Raw genomic sequence first — 15,265 nt, 5'->3', positions numbered from 1 at the left:
CATAGAAAGAATGTGCAAAGCCCCTTGGAAGTCACAAGGCACCAGTAGAGGTGCCAAGGTTTAGCAACAGCAAGGATCCTTTTGTATGTGGTTCTTCAGCACATCAGACCTGGGTGGATTGATGCTGACAAGCAGATGCAAACTGGCTGACCCATCTCGGATTCTGGGAGTGCCTGTACCCTCATCTTTAATTTGGGAGGAATGGAACTTGTTTCCTGCATTTTTCTACGTACTGTTCTAGGATGGGGGAGAGGGACGTGCCAAAGGTAGCCTGCTTTCTTCCTCTTAAAGCTGATGTGACATTACCACACCAGTCCACAAATTCTTGCACACAACAGCAGGGTGTAGGATATTATTGGCTATAAGGAACTTTCCATGCTGTTGGGTGTGGGTGGAGTAGGATATTAGAATATACTGCAAATTTAGAAGGGATGCCCAAGTTAAAGATTTTAAGAAAACGGGAAAATGATGGGCAAAAATCCAGCCAAAATCAATCAGTTTCAGTGGAAGAGATAAGTCTAGGCTTAGTTTTTTCCTCTTGTCCCAGCCTTGCTGAAGATAGCAGGATGAAAGAACATATCTCACTTCAGGCAGATTGTGTTCAGTGAGGTTTAAGAAAAGAGCTTTAAGCATATGCCTAACTTTCCCACGGCAGATCAATGAGAAACAGAAGTGCTTTAATTATTAGTGCCACATCCATGTTTAGTGACTGATTTCATACACCCTATGAGAATCCAAATGTTTTAAGTAACTTTAAATTATTTATATGCAGAGGGTACAACTTGATGGAACTGATTTTGTCAGTTGTCACCCTTTGACAAAACACCTCTTTAGAAAGGGAGAAATGGAATATCTGCTTTATCAAAGACTACAGCTGTCCAAACAACAAATCATAGGTTAATTCCAGATTGCTTAACCCCTAAACAACCCAATAATCTACAAAATTATGTGACCATTGTTAATTTGAGATGATAAGTTTGTCAGAGGGAGCTCTCTCTCTTGCTAGATTTTGGCAACTTGTAGATTCATTAAGCCATGATTGCTATGAGTGAGCCAGGTCAGTGTCAAGTATAGAAAACTCCTTTCCTGTTCCCAGTGTTAGAGCCCCTCCCTTTTAATGGTCTTACTTCAGGGGACACCCAGTACCCATTAGCTCCCAGTAAGTTTGCAGAAAACAGGGACTATTTCTACTTTTTCCAGTATTAGATCCCATCACTGTTGAGATAAAATAGTAAAGTATTATTTTAAATAACTTCAATTTATACTTTGCTTAAATAGTGTTATGTTTCATATACATTGACACAAAATGTTTTAGTTGATGCTTGATTCAACGTATACTTTCAAAAAATGCTGTAAAATGTAAAAAAAAAAAAAAACAGGAGTAGGCAACAGCTCCCATCAGCACTTGTCTGCAGATCAGTTGTGAAGGATGGTAGGATGAAGCTGTTATCCACTCCTGTTCTAAAATAGGGCTTCGGGCACCAAGATAATTTTATTTAACATTCAGAAAAGGCTTTTGAAAGCTTGTATTGTGACTTGGGTTTTCATCAAAAATACTGATTCAGTAAGTTTTGATTTTACCTTTTTTGCATTTGGAAAAAGTACAGGAATGAATCTGAAATTCATGCTTCCTTGCTGTATAAACTCAATCTGCATCTAGAAAATTAGAAATAAAATAACCCCAAATGAATTGTCAGAATTAAATGCTTTTTGTTTCAAACAATTCCCATGTAGCAATAGACTTCCACAAATAGGTCCGCTGTACCAGATTTCCTCAACTCAACAGTAGCACAGCAAAATACACATATTCAAATATATTTGTGTGTACACCTCTCCTGGATTATGAATGGCACAGGCATCAGGACAGCAAGTGCTTGTTCTTGGCATTGGATCAAACACTAAAAGCCTACATTGATCAGGATCAAGTGGTCTCAGATCTGGCAGTGCCAGTCATCTCTTTGGAAGTGGGGAAACAGAGTGTAGTTTCCCTTTTATCCCCAAGGTAACCCAGGTGCACGTGTGCTGTAGTGTGGTAAGCAATCCACTGGTGCACATTCTTTTCCAAAGAATCTTAAGTAGAAAAATACATATTTTCACACCTGCTATATATGTTACAAAAGAATCCCTAAAGATGTTTGTTGGCATTAAAAAAGAAAATTGAAAATCAGTTACGCAGTTAGTTGACAAGTAGCAAACTGTAGGGTTATAATTCGGAAATACACTGAGCTTTAGAACAGACTTGAGGGCTCCAAATCCATTTCTAATTTAATTGCAGAATGGATTTTCAGACCACCCTGATGTCTGATCAGATCAGAAATAAATCCAGATTAGTGATCATTTTAGTGAAACTCACAATGTGCCACATGTGCCCAGGAGCTTCCTAGGCTCTGGTGACTCTTGTGACACTAGGGATGTAAATGGGAACCACCCAGCCAGTCCCTGCTTCAGCAGAGTATTACTGGGGCAGGAAGCCTGGAATTTTCAGTTAATCTGAGGCAGCTTTTCCATAAAAACCTGCTAGCTTTTCTATAAAAACCTTTGAATATCTGTACATGAACCTATGGATCTGATACATCCACTTCTGGCTGAGATCCAAGGACTACAAAAGAGCATTTCCTGCCTTTCTACTACATACCTTCTAGCTAGTACTGTAGCAGAGCCAAATAACTCACACACACAAGAAGAAAGCACTTTCTGGAATCTTCACAGTTAAATGCTGCATTTTCCTAGCTTAAGAAACAAAACAAAACCTCACCAAAAGTGCTGCTAGGCACAAGTGAACCTGGAGGGTTATGATGTTGTCTGAAGAACCAGTAAACAACTTTGAATAGGGAAGGACAAGCACCGGATAAATCCTGTGTATAGGAAGCCTTTCAAGCACTGAGGATCATATTTTAAACAACGAAAATACTAATTTGAACTTGATTTAGATATTTGAGTCATCTTTTTTATTAATCTAAAGTTACCAATGACATTTAATCATCACTACAGTCTACCAGAAGTAATAGAATAGGAATGAGACCTACATATAGTCCAACACAGTGTTCTGTTGATGCAAAGCAATGCTACCAAAGCCTCACTTTACAGTTTGCATGGGAGAAACAGCTTTAGAAAAGCTCATCTTTTACAAGGTTTGAAACCACTCCTCTTCCTCCTCAGCAACACTCCTCACAGTATGATAGAGCTCTGTGCTTGTATACATTCAGTTGTGCTGCATAGAGACTTCCGATTAATCTGAACTGCTGGAAGCTCCCAGGACATGCCACTGTACTTATCTCCCATCAGCTTTGTGTAAGTGTATTAAATCTGATCAGAAGAACCTCCTGAAAGATTTCTCAAAATTGTTGGGAGCTGAATTTCTGTGGCAATGGGAAGACCATAGGGAGATGAGATCAAATGCACCGAGGAAAAGAATGCACTAACTCAGAGGCGGATGAAAATATACAAATGGGAATTTCTTTCCTTGTGTGCCTCATGCTTATTTTCACAAGTCTGACAGATTTACTGTTCTCCATGAGTTCCAGTGTCTAGCTGGAGTGACTCAATGTGAGGAATTGCAGGCATGAGATAAGCTCATACTCTGGGGCTTGAGAAAGGGTATGAAGGGATTTAAACAGGCTGCAAAACAATACAGTCAAGCACATTGATCTCAAGCAGAGCTTCTGAAGAATCCCAAGTAGCACTGCTTATAAAATGCATGCAGTACTAATAGGGAGCAGAGTTCTAATACCAGCAAAAGCAGCACTTAACTGCAGTTGTGACTGAAGACAAGACACAAAGGGCACTTATTTGGGAGAAGAGAAGCACTGACCTTTTTTAGAAATGGCAAGCACGTGTTCTCACTTACCATCCTGTGGATGTACTTAGTATGTAAGCCATGTTCATCCTTGTCCAGCTGGGATTCAGCCCCTTCAACATCCTGTTTGTATTTTGGACTGATTGCTATGATTATCATCACTGTCTTCTGTTGGGAAGAAAGACACTTTTAGTTTCAAAAAATGCAGTATGGTTGGGCAAAGCAGCTTGGAAATCTGCCAGTTTGTATTTTACGTGATCTGATGTTCTCTGGAAGACAATCCAGTTCATTTTGGCAGTGAAGCAATACTGGTCTCTGTACACTGTAGTTCCTCATGCCAGATTTCCTGGATCTCTCCACTAGTAAATTTTAACAAGAGCGGGAGAGAAGTAGTTCAGCACTTACCAGGTTGTCCTGCAAACTTGCCTAGACCAATAAAGCAAACCAATTCAAAAATGTTGCAAATATGTAAAAGCACCACCAGCATAGCAAGTTATCACTGTTTACTCGTGAAAACGCTATTCCTGTTCTACTAAAATGTAAACATTCTAGCCAGGGCTCTGTACACCCTATGTCTGAAAAGAATTTGAATAATATGCTAAAGTGAATCGAACATCTGTGAACCATATGAAATTATGCACATTATAGAACAACAACATGAAAATTATGCATGGTTATTAATGTACTTCATTGCAGCTGGTCACTGGAAGGCGTATGCAGCCACTGGAAAAGTTATATGCTACCATAGTCCCTTTTTCAAGAGGAGGCTTTTTGAGCTGCCTCATGCACAAGCTTAGTTCTGTGGTTAGGAGATCGAGAAACAAACCTGTGTTTTTTGAAACAATGAAAGTAGAGATTTTCCAGATTTAGGATTCTGCTCTCACTTTGAAGTTCTGCACTGGCACAACTTGTTGGTGAAGACACGCACCATGTTTTGCTTGGTTGTTTTCATTTTATATGGATACTGAGTTTGCATTCCTAAAATATTGACTGAGCACTATGCGCCAGGTGAATGCACCTCATCATGAAGTGCACGTCACACATCCATGCCGTGTTTAGTGGCGCTGGCATACAAGTGGTGCATGAAAGAGGGCAATGTGCAGGATAAAGGCTGCTGCTTTCATGTCGAGCACCACCAGGGGACAAAACAAGTTCAGTGTTTCGTGGGGGCCAGGCCTGGCATCAGCACACAACCGCTGCCAGCACCTGCCCTGGGAGGTACTTCAAAGCAGAGGTGAGCCATCTGTAGCACTGCAGATGTGTTGGCCCATCACTCCCAACATCTTGTACCATTGGCTATGCTGGTTCAGGATGACAGGCAGAAGAGGGCCACAGGTTGCCCAGTCCTCCTCTAAGGAATCCACAGGCACTCCAATCAATGTCAAATTGCTGCATCTGAAAGCTGCCCTTTTGTTTTCCCACAGTGAGCCAGCATGATGCGGTGGGCAATACAACTACTGATGTAAATTATGGTGCATGAGCTGGCATGTCAATTTTCCTGGGAAACTGGTGAGCCAGTTAATTAATTAAACATATTTCTTGGTTTTCTTTCAGGGCAGAAGTCCTCCCAAGGCAGTGAACTGTAATAAAACATGTAATGAAAATCAATACTATCTTAAAAATAAAATAAAATAACCCTATTGGCATTGAACCAGGGTAGCTGATGCTAATACAACATAATTTACATTACTGCTTGTGGCCTGTTGGAAACTGCTCTAGGCAAGGTCGTAATCAGAAATTAAAATGCCAGCCCCTGGACCTCTCTTGGGAGTCACCCAACACTGATGAAAGTGCCCATCACTTTTACCAGCATATATGGAAACCTGTTGAATCTGATATGAGCAGCAATTGTTCAACCAACTTTCGTTGCAAGTAAAGGCATCTCAGAACCAAGGTACTAGTAGCCTATGAAAACCAACATGTATCTTGTTTATCACAGCTACTGTTATAACAAAATTGCAGTCATGGCCTTATTCAAGGATACAAATGCTGTATGTAACACAAGACTTCAAGACGACCTCGCAGGAGAGAAAATCCAGCCTGCCCATGTTACGTTATGACCAGCAGTGTGTCATGATGACTGCTTGCTTTCATGTCCTCATTGTAATGATGTGTTAAGGAGATTCACAGAAGGAAAATCTCCTGTCCCTTCTACCATCTATGCAGCCATCTGTGCCTCCTCCCCACAAAATTTCTCCAGATAATTGGAAGAGCCTCTAGAGCAAAGTGAGAACGGACTTCAGGGTCTTCCAAGGAAAGGAGGGGATTGAAAGCTCCCCTCCCCCCTCCACTCTTGCTCCATAAACCTCCAGGTAACTTATTTTTGTGTCCAGGTCCAATACTGAGCAACTGGGCCCTGCTTCATCAGCTTGCATACCCCACTCAACATTGTTCTGGAGCATGCCCCCCCCCCCCCGCACCCTTCCAGATTTAATTTCTGAGAAGCACAGTGCGATAGAAGGGACAGGAAAGTATATTTCCACGAATTTCCTTAAGTTATTCTAGTCCTTATATTTATACTTGATTTCAAATCTCTACTTGTAATAAGCTCTGTTCATTTAGCTCAAATGGAAAGGCTTCTTAAATCAAACAGCCCTAAATTGCCTACAAAATGAAACAAAAAAGCCATAAAGCTCCCCCTTCCTTCTAGCATAAAATGGTTTGAAGGAATGATAAAGCTGAGCAAAACCACCCTATATTGCTCCATTCTTTTGGCCTAGTGCTGCATATTCAATGTTGTACTATATTCCACAGACTTATGCAAAACAGCATTGTGCTCAGTATCGGTATCTTGGTATGGGCAAACCAGAAAATAGCAGTGGGTTGATGCAAAGTACATAAAGTATGTACGTTCCTCTGGGTCTAAGCCCAAAATATAGAATGTGGTTTGTTCCTGCGTGGAATTAGGATGTTCTTATTTAGAAATGAAACACATACATTTTTTTTAAAAAGTTCTATATGGGTATTTTACTGGTATAAGAAAACCCAGTTTCCCTATCACAAAAGGATGAAATTTTATATTAGACATAAGTGGGGGCAGGGAGCCAAGGACAGGAAAAAACATGCATAATTAACCCACAAGGGGTGTGGGATAGCTTTCTATTTTAGTCCACAAATTCTTGAGAGGCAATCTAACAGTTTGCCTTGGAACCCCCTGTGTGGGAGAAAGCTCACACAGGATTCACATTTTGTCTTTACTTACATCACTTAGGTAACGTTCCATCCACTTGATGATGTCAATACCTCGAACTGTATCCTCAAATATATCAATCTATAAAAAAGTAAAGATGTTGATATGATTTCTTCAGTTCTCCAACTGTAGGCTAGGAGGCAACCTTGTCCATCATTTCAATGTGCTTTGTGCTGGATTTCCCTGATTTTCAAGTCTAAATGTTTTAGAGAGGGGGGTCACTGCTAACAAGAGGTCTTCAGGGGCCTCAGCTAATTGTACTGGCACCTGAGGCACTGTTATGAATAAGGAGCACAGGTGAGAGGAGGCTCTTGTCAGCTCCAAACGTGTTGTGTTGGTACCCTTTGAGCACCGCTTAACACCAAGCCTTCCAGTGTGCAAATCTGACAGATAGGGAAGCTGGCATTAAATTCAGAAGATGCATTTGTTGCAAGGCTATGACTTTTGACATGAAACCATGATACAGAGCTTAAGAGCCCTATTTGCTCATGAACACTTTGAGCGACCTTCAGCAACTCTCCTTCGCCCAAAATCTCTTGGAGCGAGATGTTTGTGACTCTGTAACAGGTCGCCAAGACTCACCCAGTGAGGTCATCCTCATACTCTGGCTGTAAACACCCAGCAGCTACATCTGAGGATACAGGTGGAATAGAGGCCTGCTTGGAAGGACCTGGAGCCAATAAGAGTAGGCTAGCACAGCTGGGGAAGACGGCAGCAGCAGGAGCAGAGTCAGGGCAGGGTCAGGGTCTCATCAAGAGGAGACTATTAAAGTCTGGGATGTAACAGCAGAAAAGGAGGTGGGGCTGGAAGGAAGAGAGGGAAATGTTGTATGCCGTAACAGAAGCAGGGAAGAAGCCTGCAGGTATCTCCAGACCTGGACTTAACACCTGTGTGGGAGCAGGGAAGAAGCCTGGAGTGCAGGGAGGCTGCTCCCATGGGGATGGGGAAGCCTTGTCACCATGAGGGCAGGCTCTTCAAAGAAAGGGTGTTGGGCTTTTTGTGGATGTAAAGCCAAGAGGAGGGGAAGGGAGGCGTAAGTCTTTACCCTGGGCAAGACTCTCCAAGCTGGCTGGGCCCCAGTGTGGTAACTGGAGGCAAAGATGCATAAATAAGGTCTGTGTTTACCTTGGAGTCTTGTGGATAGGGAGGCTATGGAAGGGACTGCGTTCAAGGAACCCCTCCCTGAGGGAGGCTGCATAAACTCCATGTGATGAACTAAATGCAAAGAATAATGCCTACTAACAATGTAATCCTGTGCACATTTTGCTGGAGCACGCACTAAACGTAGTGCAGCACGCATCCATGTAAATGCTGTTTTGTGGTGAAAGTGCTACAGGAGTCATCTTTGATTCCAAAGAATTGTCAGTACAACCATTTTCTACTTAATGCCCTCTTAAAATGGTCAATGGAATTTCAAATATACACTCTTTGGATAGACAATATTCAAGCCTTCCCACATAGAGCTGAACATAATATTCACCAGTGTAAACAGGGACACTAAAAACAAGGAATAGAACATGTACAGGTGCCACGGCATACATTCTGACTTGTTTCCCTTTGCTGCAGTTCACCAGACTAGAATGACATACTTACAGCAGTCTGAAATCCATTCACGAACAAGAACTTCACAAATTTCATGACCTCCACAGCTGCATCCACAGAATAGGTTATAAAGACCTTACCTAAAGAGATGATACAAATGTGAGCAGTTAAAATAGGCAGAGCTAGAAATAAAAAAGGTCCAATCTTTCTGATTTTATTTGCAGAGATCCAACAAGAAGCTCTGCCTTGTTTCATGTTTATTGTTTATATCAGTTCTTCTCAACATGGTGCCTTCCTGATGCATTGGGCTGCAATGGCCATGCTGGCTGAGAGTCACAGTCCAAGCCCAACACACTGGGAAAGCACCACACTGGGGAAGGTTAGTCTGGAGATATAATTTCTCCAAATTCAGTATTCTAATCTTCTAATGATTATGTCTCTAAATTGCATGGCATTCAATTAGGAATGGACAAATCACTTTAATTACACTAAAGGTTAGTTCTGCATGTGTTCATATATCTGTTCCATCTGGCTTCTGGAGTAATCATTTTTAAATCCTGCATGAATAAATATGTGTTCAAATATAAATTGCTAAATTTTATATTATGCACAAAATATGTATTTTATCACAATATAAACATTTCTATATGTATTATCCTAACGTATGCATTCTGGGACAATTGGAAAGCATTCTCTAGTTCAGCATTCCCAATGCATTGACATGCATGCCACAGTTTTGACTGCAGCTTCAGATGGCCATAACAACAGCACTAAACTTTCTGCTAAACTGCTGTGCCGAGACTGAACTAGAGTCACCATGATAAGCAGGGCAGGATGCACTGCAAGAAAGACTGTGGTCAGGGCACACAGGGTCCTATGACCCTGCCAGGAGGTTGGCCTAAGTAGTTGCCTTCTACCAATTGCATGAGTCTAAACAAAACAATTAGAACAGAACAAAAAACCGTACGCAGTTCTTCTGGCAGATTGCTTGTCTTCAGCGTTCCTCTGAGTGCAGAATTACTCAGAGGTCTTGGAATGGCAGCTGCTCCCACTGGACTGTCAGCTGGAGCCCTGGAATCAGGAGGATCCCCGGACATGCTCTCATTGGCACTGTAGACCTCCGATGAGACTTCTCTGTCAAGTAGCCGATTTTGAAACTGCCCACTAGGAAGGAAATAGCAAGCCATCAAATGTTAAAAGTGGATATTTCTAAAGACATCAGGGTCTATTTTGAACCATAAGGTGTTAGTTTTTGCTTTGTTAATAAGTTTCAGCATCAAGACAAGATATAAAGGGAAAAATCTGGGTGCGGGGAGGGAACAGAAAAATTCCTTCATGTTTTCCAGAAATTAAGTCTGTTCTTTTTGGAAAATTTGGAAGATTTTTTTTTCTGTGAAACTAAAAAAAGAAGCCACAATGAAGGAATGCACCCTATTAGGAAACTCTTGGTAGCTGAGGATATTAAGAAGAAAGGGGGAATAGGCAGGAAGTGAGAGAAGTTGAAGTACAGGAGCATGACACAAGATCTGTTTTGTTTCACTGAAAAAAGTTGTAGTAGGCAGGAAAAGAAAGTTATAAAGAAGGAAATGCAGACAGTAATGAAGAACATAGAGTGGGTGAGAAGAACTGAGGTTGCCTGGGTTGCAGAAAGACATTGGCCTGCGTGGCAGAGATGACAGATGATGGACCAATGCCACCAAAACAGGAAATGCCAAGTCCGAAGATGCTGATACAGATACAGAGAGCAAGATATTCTCTAGCCTGCATTTTGTCTGAGATTCCTTGCATCTAACACATGCCAAGCAAAACATCTCATCAAATTCAAAACTAAGAACGACTAAAATAAAAATCTTTTGCCACACTGGAATTGAAACAATTAAATGAATCACTTCTCACTGAGTGAGTGCTCTCTCTTTCTTTTTCGCTTGTAATATGTACAATAAGCTCCAACTTAAGGACAAACTTACTAGAATCTCTGAAATTCTGCAGAAAAGGGTTCTCTTGGGTGAAGCCTTTCTTCGTTATATTTGGGAGAATAATTTGGGATTACTTGCCGAGCAGAATGTAAGAGTCTCACACCAGGACTAGGAACAGGAAGCTGTAGCTGAGGCGAATGTGCAAACTGTTGGTATGGTGCTTGCCCATCTAAGAAGAAAATTTAAAAAAGAAAGCTATTGCCTAGTTGACTCAACACTGCACAACAGATTTTTAATAGGATATATATATAGTGCCTGGGATATTACACAGAGCTAAGCATAATTAAGCCCATTGGAATCTACAGGCTTAAGCATGCCATTTTGTGTTGGAAAATGGTCTGTGTCATCTTAAATAAAATTTCTGCTGCCCTGTAGGTGGTAAGCATTTGACTGCAGGCTTATGGGTAGCTTCACCATTCAAATTATGGGAAAAGATACACCATATATTAAATGCAAAAACAAATCCACAGGGCACTTAATAGTATTTTACTTCACCTGGGCAGAAATGGCAACTTTGGAACTCGGAGAATGTTGGCAACCAAGACATTTGGGACTCAAGCCCAGACTGTTCAAAAATAAACTTAAAACCTTAAGTACTGGAGGTCTTTTAAAACCTGCACATTGCAATCATGTTTCCCTCTGCAACAAACTGTTCTGTTTTATAAATTAAAACTTTATAAATTAAAACAACCAAACTAAACACTGGCTCCTATTAATTTCAGTGACTGAATTTTAAGGGCATGCTTAATGGCACCATTGATATCAATAGTTTTTTAAAGGGCACAATCCTATGCACGTTCAGACAGAAACAGAGACTTTATCTGTCTGAAAATACATGTGACTGCATTTATATTTCCGATGACTTCACTACAGTTTTAGATTTTAAGAAAATACTGGGGATACCACCCAGCCGAGTTAAGTGCTTTTCAGTCTGATTTAATGGGAGAAAGAAACAGTATTATTCCTCTATGCTAATTTATAAGGGATATTTTATTCTTTGGACTGATTACTGAAAGCTCCTTTGATTATGATTAGAGAGAGACGGGGTATTAGTGCTGAGAGCAAATAAACTAACTTTTAAAATAAGCATGTATACTAGTACAGCAGATGTCCTTACTTTGACTATTTATTCACTGAAATGAATGAGTTCTAAGCCACTGTACATTTACTCCAACATACCCTAAAAACGTTGCAAAGCTTATGCAAAAACTGGAAGCACTGGAAATACTACACCTCCAACCCTTGATGCTTACTCTTGTGAGAGTAACAGCTGATTTCTCTCCCACTCACACCCAGCCATCGCATAACTATAATTTTTATACCAGCATGTACCCACACAAGGAAGCACGCATACAGGCACACACATTCACACACAGTGCACATGGCAATAACGATATTTCTGGCCAAAGAAGTATTATTCAAAGAATGTCTTTGAAGTGCGATGGTGAATCCATTATGAATATCAGAGAGCAGCTACCCACAGCTAGGTAGCTATCTGGGGGCTCGGCATACTAGATTGTTTCTTTCTAGAAGGCACACATTAGAACACACTAAGTGCAAACCCTATTGTGTGCATGATTGCCCAGTAATCACTGGAAAAGTGAAAAGCTGTCAGAACACAATTTTATGCCTTGTAGATGCTGGGAACTTAGCAAGCAAAATACTGCCTCCAGGTTTGAACAAATCAGATAGTTGTGGGGGTAGGGGAATGATAGGGAGAAAGAGCCTTTTGAAATATTACTCAAGTCAGAAAGTGGTCCATGGTTTAAAGAAAGCTTTGTTAGAGGGTTGCTATTAAACCAGTATGTACCGAGAAAAATAAAATGTAGTGAGAGCCACTGTACATGATTTTGAATCTGACAAGGTGAGTAACTTTTTCTTCGTGTTCCAGGTTTCTCTGTTTAGAATTGGGAGGAAAGAAAAGGAACAGGAGGTTAAGTCTGTTCTGATGCTGGCTCAGACTCCCACAGATAAAAAAAAAAATCCTGCCCAATAATATTGGTCCAGCTTAAGGATCCCTGGACATAATAGAATTTCCTTTTGTTCATATCTTTTCACACATGCTTGCCTGAATTTGCAATTATCCTAGCAGAAGTATATCAGTTGACTCTCCTGTTCATTTTCATTATTGAGATAGTAAAGTTTCACCTGCCCATCTGTGCAAGAATAGGGCCATGAATGCAAATGGCAACTGACTGCAGACAGAAGTGGCATGCAATGAATGGAATGCTTTCTGGTATCTGCTTTTTGGATCATATTAGGACAATCCCAAAACAAACCCAGAACCTCTTTGATGACAACACTCCAGCTATGGTGTGACTGGCCTTTGGTAGCTGGGTTTTAGGTGGCCAGTCAATTTTTTTCAAAAAAAAATTCACCAGGCTTTTAATAGATTCTAGTTTCAAGTTCATGTCATTGTCCTTAGCTCTGATTGTATTAGATCTGTGATTTTATTGTAGTGAAGGCCTTGGGATCAGTTCACAACTAAAAGGCAGTGCACAAATGTTTCCATAAACAAATACTATTTATCATCCAAATAGTAATCACATAGCAGAACTGTGACAGTCCCTAATCACATAGCAGTCCCTGTGAACAGCTCAAGAAGCCATGAGAACCCCATGTAGGATGAAGCATGGGAGGCAGCTGAGAAGTGGAAAAAATCAGTTTTGCTGGGAGTTGATCAAAGTCAACCTGTTCTGTGAGCTCTAAAAGATAAAGGCCATGATGGGAAAGGAAGAGATGCCATTCTACAGAATTAATTAATCTGCAATGCCATCCATGGCTGAATATGCACACAAATACCCGTATTTTCAATCCTTAGGAAAAAGGCCAGCCATGCTCATGCAACATCCACTTCATCAGTGCTCTCTTCAGCACAGCACAGCACAGCACGGAATATCAGCTCTATGTCACATAAACAGTTGTCTCAGTGCAGATGTTGAGCCCAGGAACAATCACAGATACAGCACGTGCTCCCACAAAAGGAAAAAAAAAAACCCATAGTTGAATGGGTAAAACTATTGTAAGTCATCCTGAGGTGCCATGCATAAGGGACGGCATACAAAAGTTTTAAATAAATAAAACTATCTTGCCACAAAGTGATGCACAGCGAGGTGTTGCTATGGACTTAATAACAACCATAGATTAGTAACAAGGAATAAAACTGATTAATTTCCCAAGTGTGGGCAGAAAGAGCAAGGAAAAAGGAAAAACCTGTGGAGGTGACCTGTGAAGAAAGGAAAGGACATATTTTTAGAACAGGAAGTTCTAGCAAAGAAAGGCAACTCTGAAAGCATCAAATTTGTGGATTAGATTAAAAATAAAAACATTTTACTTGTGCAGCTGATTTACTGAACAGACTGCCAGTTTTCCTAATGAGCTCACTGTTATAGCTAAGAACTGTAGTCATAAAAAGAATGGCATCATATACTGAAAACCAACAACTGATCGTGGTTTTTACACTGAATATTATTTTACACTGAATATTATTCTGCAATTGACACAGTCCTTAGCAAAACGGGGGTGGGCAGAACCTGAAATGCCCAATAAACTTACATGGATTCTGGTAGCACCTCTCTTCAGGAATGTAGTACCTAGGATGCCACTGGGCTTGTGGGGAAGCATTTGGGTGGGGTATTTGTGAACAACCAGGATATTGTCGTGGGTCGATCTGTGGAAATTCCCTGGACATCAAGGGCCTTGGAAGGTCCTGCAGGTTAAAGACAGATGTAAGGGGCAATGGAGGTTCTAGCTGTCTGACACACATAATATCCAGAGACTGAGAATCATATCCAATATCATTTGTTTGTACTTCCAGTGGTGTTCTGCTGTCCTGGGGCTGGTTTGGTTTTGCATTTTCCTGCCTTTCACCAAGATAATATTGGGAAAAGTCAGATAAATCCTTGTTCACACTGCTGGAACCGCATCCCATGCCAGGAGAAGCAGCTGTTGGTTGAGGCCTCAACAGATGGTTTGTTTTCTTTACAGATGAAACATGAAGTTCTGATGAGGATGTTGATCCATTAGATGGGAGAGAATGTCTTTCTCTTGTAGAATCTGGGTGTTTTTGTGGATCATTGTCTTCATACAGTTCAAAGACAGCATTATTGTGATTACGATGATGGTAAAAACATGATTGTCCAGCCATTGTGTGAGAAGTTGTTTGAGATGTGTAAGGTCCTATGGGGACTAGGTTCTCTATATTTTCACCAGAAGGATCCACAGCCCTTTCCAGTGAATGTTCTGGAAATGGCGACCAGTCTCCACTTTCATCAACTTCAACTGGTATACTTCGGCCCATCATGGTGTCTAAAAATTGAGGGAAAATATAATACAAAGTATCATTTTCTGATTTACTCCATGATGCATTTTATGTATAATTAAGTATGTGATTTAGGGATGGGATGAATAGGTGAAGCAGAAGGGTATGACTGTCAAAAACTGGCTGAGTTCACACAACATGTTAAACTCACCATGCACTGTGGTTAAAGCTCCTCTGTGCCTAAACAATGATGAGTCATAGAAGAGGTTGTGTCCCTTCTCCTCCCTCCTTTCCCCCTCAGCCCTCTTGCAGCATCCCAGATGTCCCCTGGCCCATAGCAAGCCATCGAGTGCTGGCTGCAGTCTGACGTTTTCAAAAAATGCTTCTGTGTTATCCACACTTGGGAAAATAAGAGCCACATGAGCCCAACACCCCTGTGAATTCTGCTGCAAGGATGCTTTCCACAAACACAAAGCTTTAAAAATAGGTTAAAATAGTCA

The 15,265-nt window shown here is 40.9% G+C and overlaps 1 protein-coding gene across 3 annotated transcripts in view; it reads right to left on the bottom strand.

Annotated features, from left to right (window-relative positions):
* Positions 1–15,265, bottom strand: part of TRAF3IP2 (TRAF3 interacting protein 2) — a 30,029-nt gene that overhangs the window by 4,816 nt on the left and 9,948 nt on the right. For 2 of the 3 annotated variants that reach the window (XM_044426325.1, XM_044426333.1), the window contains 7 exons: positions 14,060–14,812; positions 10,496–10,673; positions 9,496–9,692; positions 8,580–8,668; positions 6,999–7,067; positions 3,848–3,964; positions 1,582–1,656 (listed from right to left, as the gene is read on the bottom strand). In XM_044426325.1, the coding sequence (XP_044282260.1) occupies positions 1,582–1,656; positions 3,848–3,964; positions 6,999–7,067; positions 8,580–8,668; positions 9,496–9,692; positions 10,496–10,673; positions 14,060–14,812 (1,478 nt within the window). Of the gene's footprint in view, positions 1–1,581; positions 1,657–3,847; positions 3,965–6,998; positions 7,068–7,568; positions 7,709–8,579; positions 8,669–9,495; positions 9,693–10,495; positions 10,674–14,059; positions 14,813–15,265 lie in introns of those variants that run through there. The other variant, XM_044426343.1, reaches the window with a different exon arrangement.

This window comes from Varanus komodoensis, unplaced genomic scaffold, assembly GCF_004798865.1.
Source record: "Varanus komodoensis strain SLA01 unplaced genomic scaffold, ASM479886v1 scaffold1, whole genome shotgun sequence".
Classification (NCBI taxonomy): Eukaryota; Metazoa; Chordata; class Lepidosauria; order Squamata; family Varanidae; genus Varanus; species Varanus komodoensis.
This window is presented reverse-complemented; position numbering and strand designations above follow the sequence as displayed.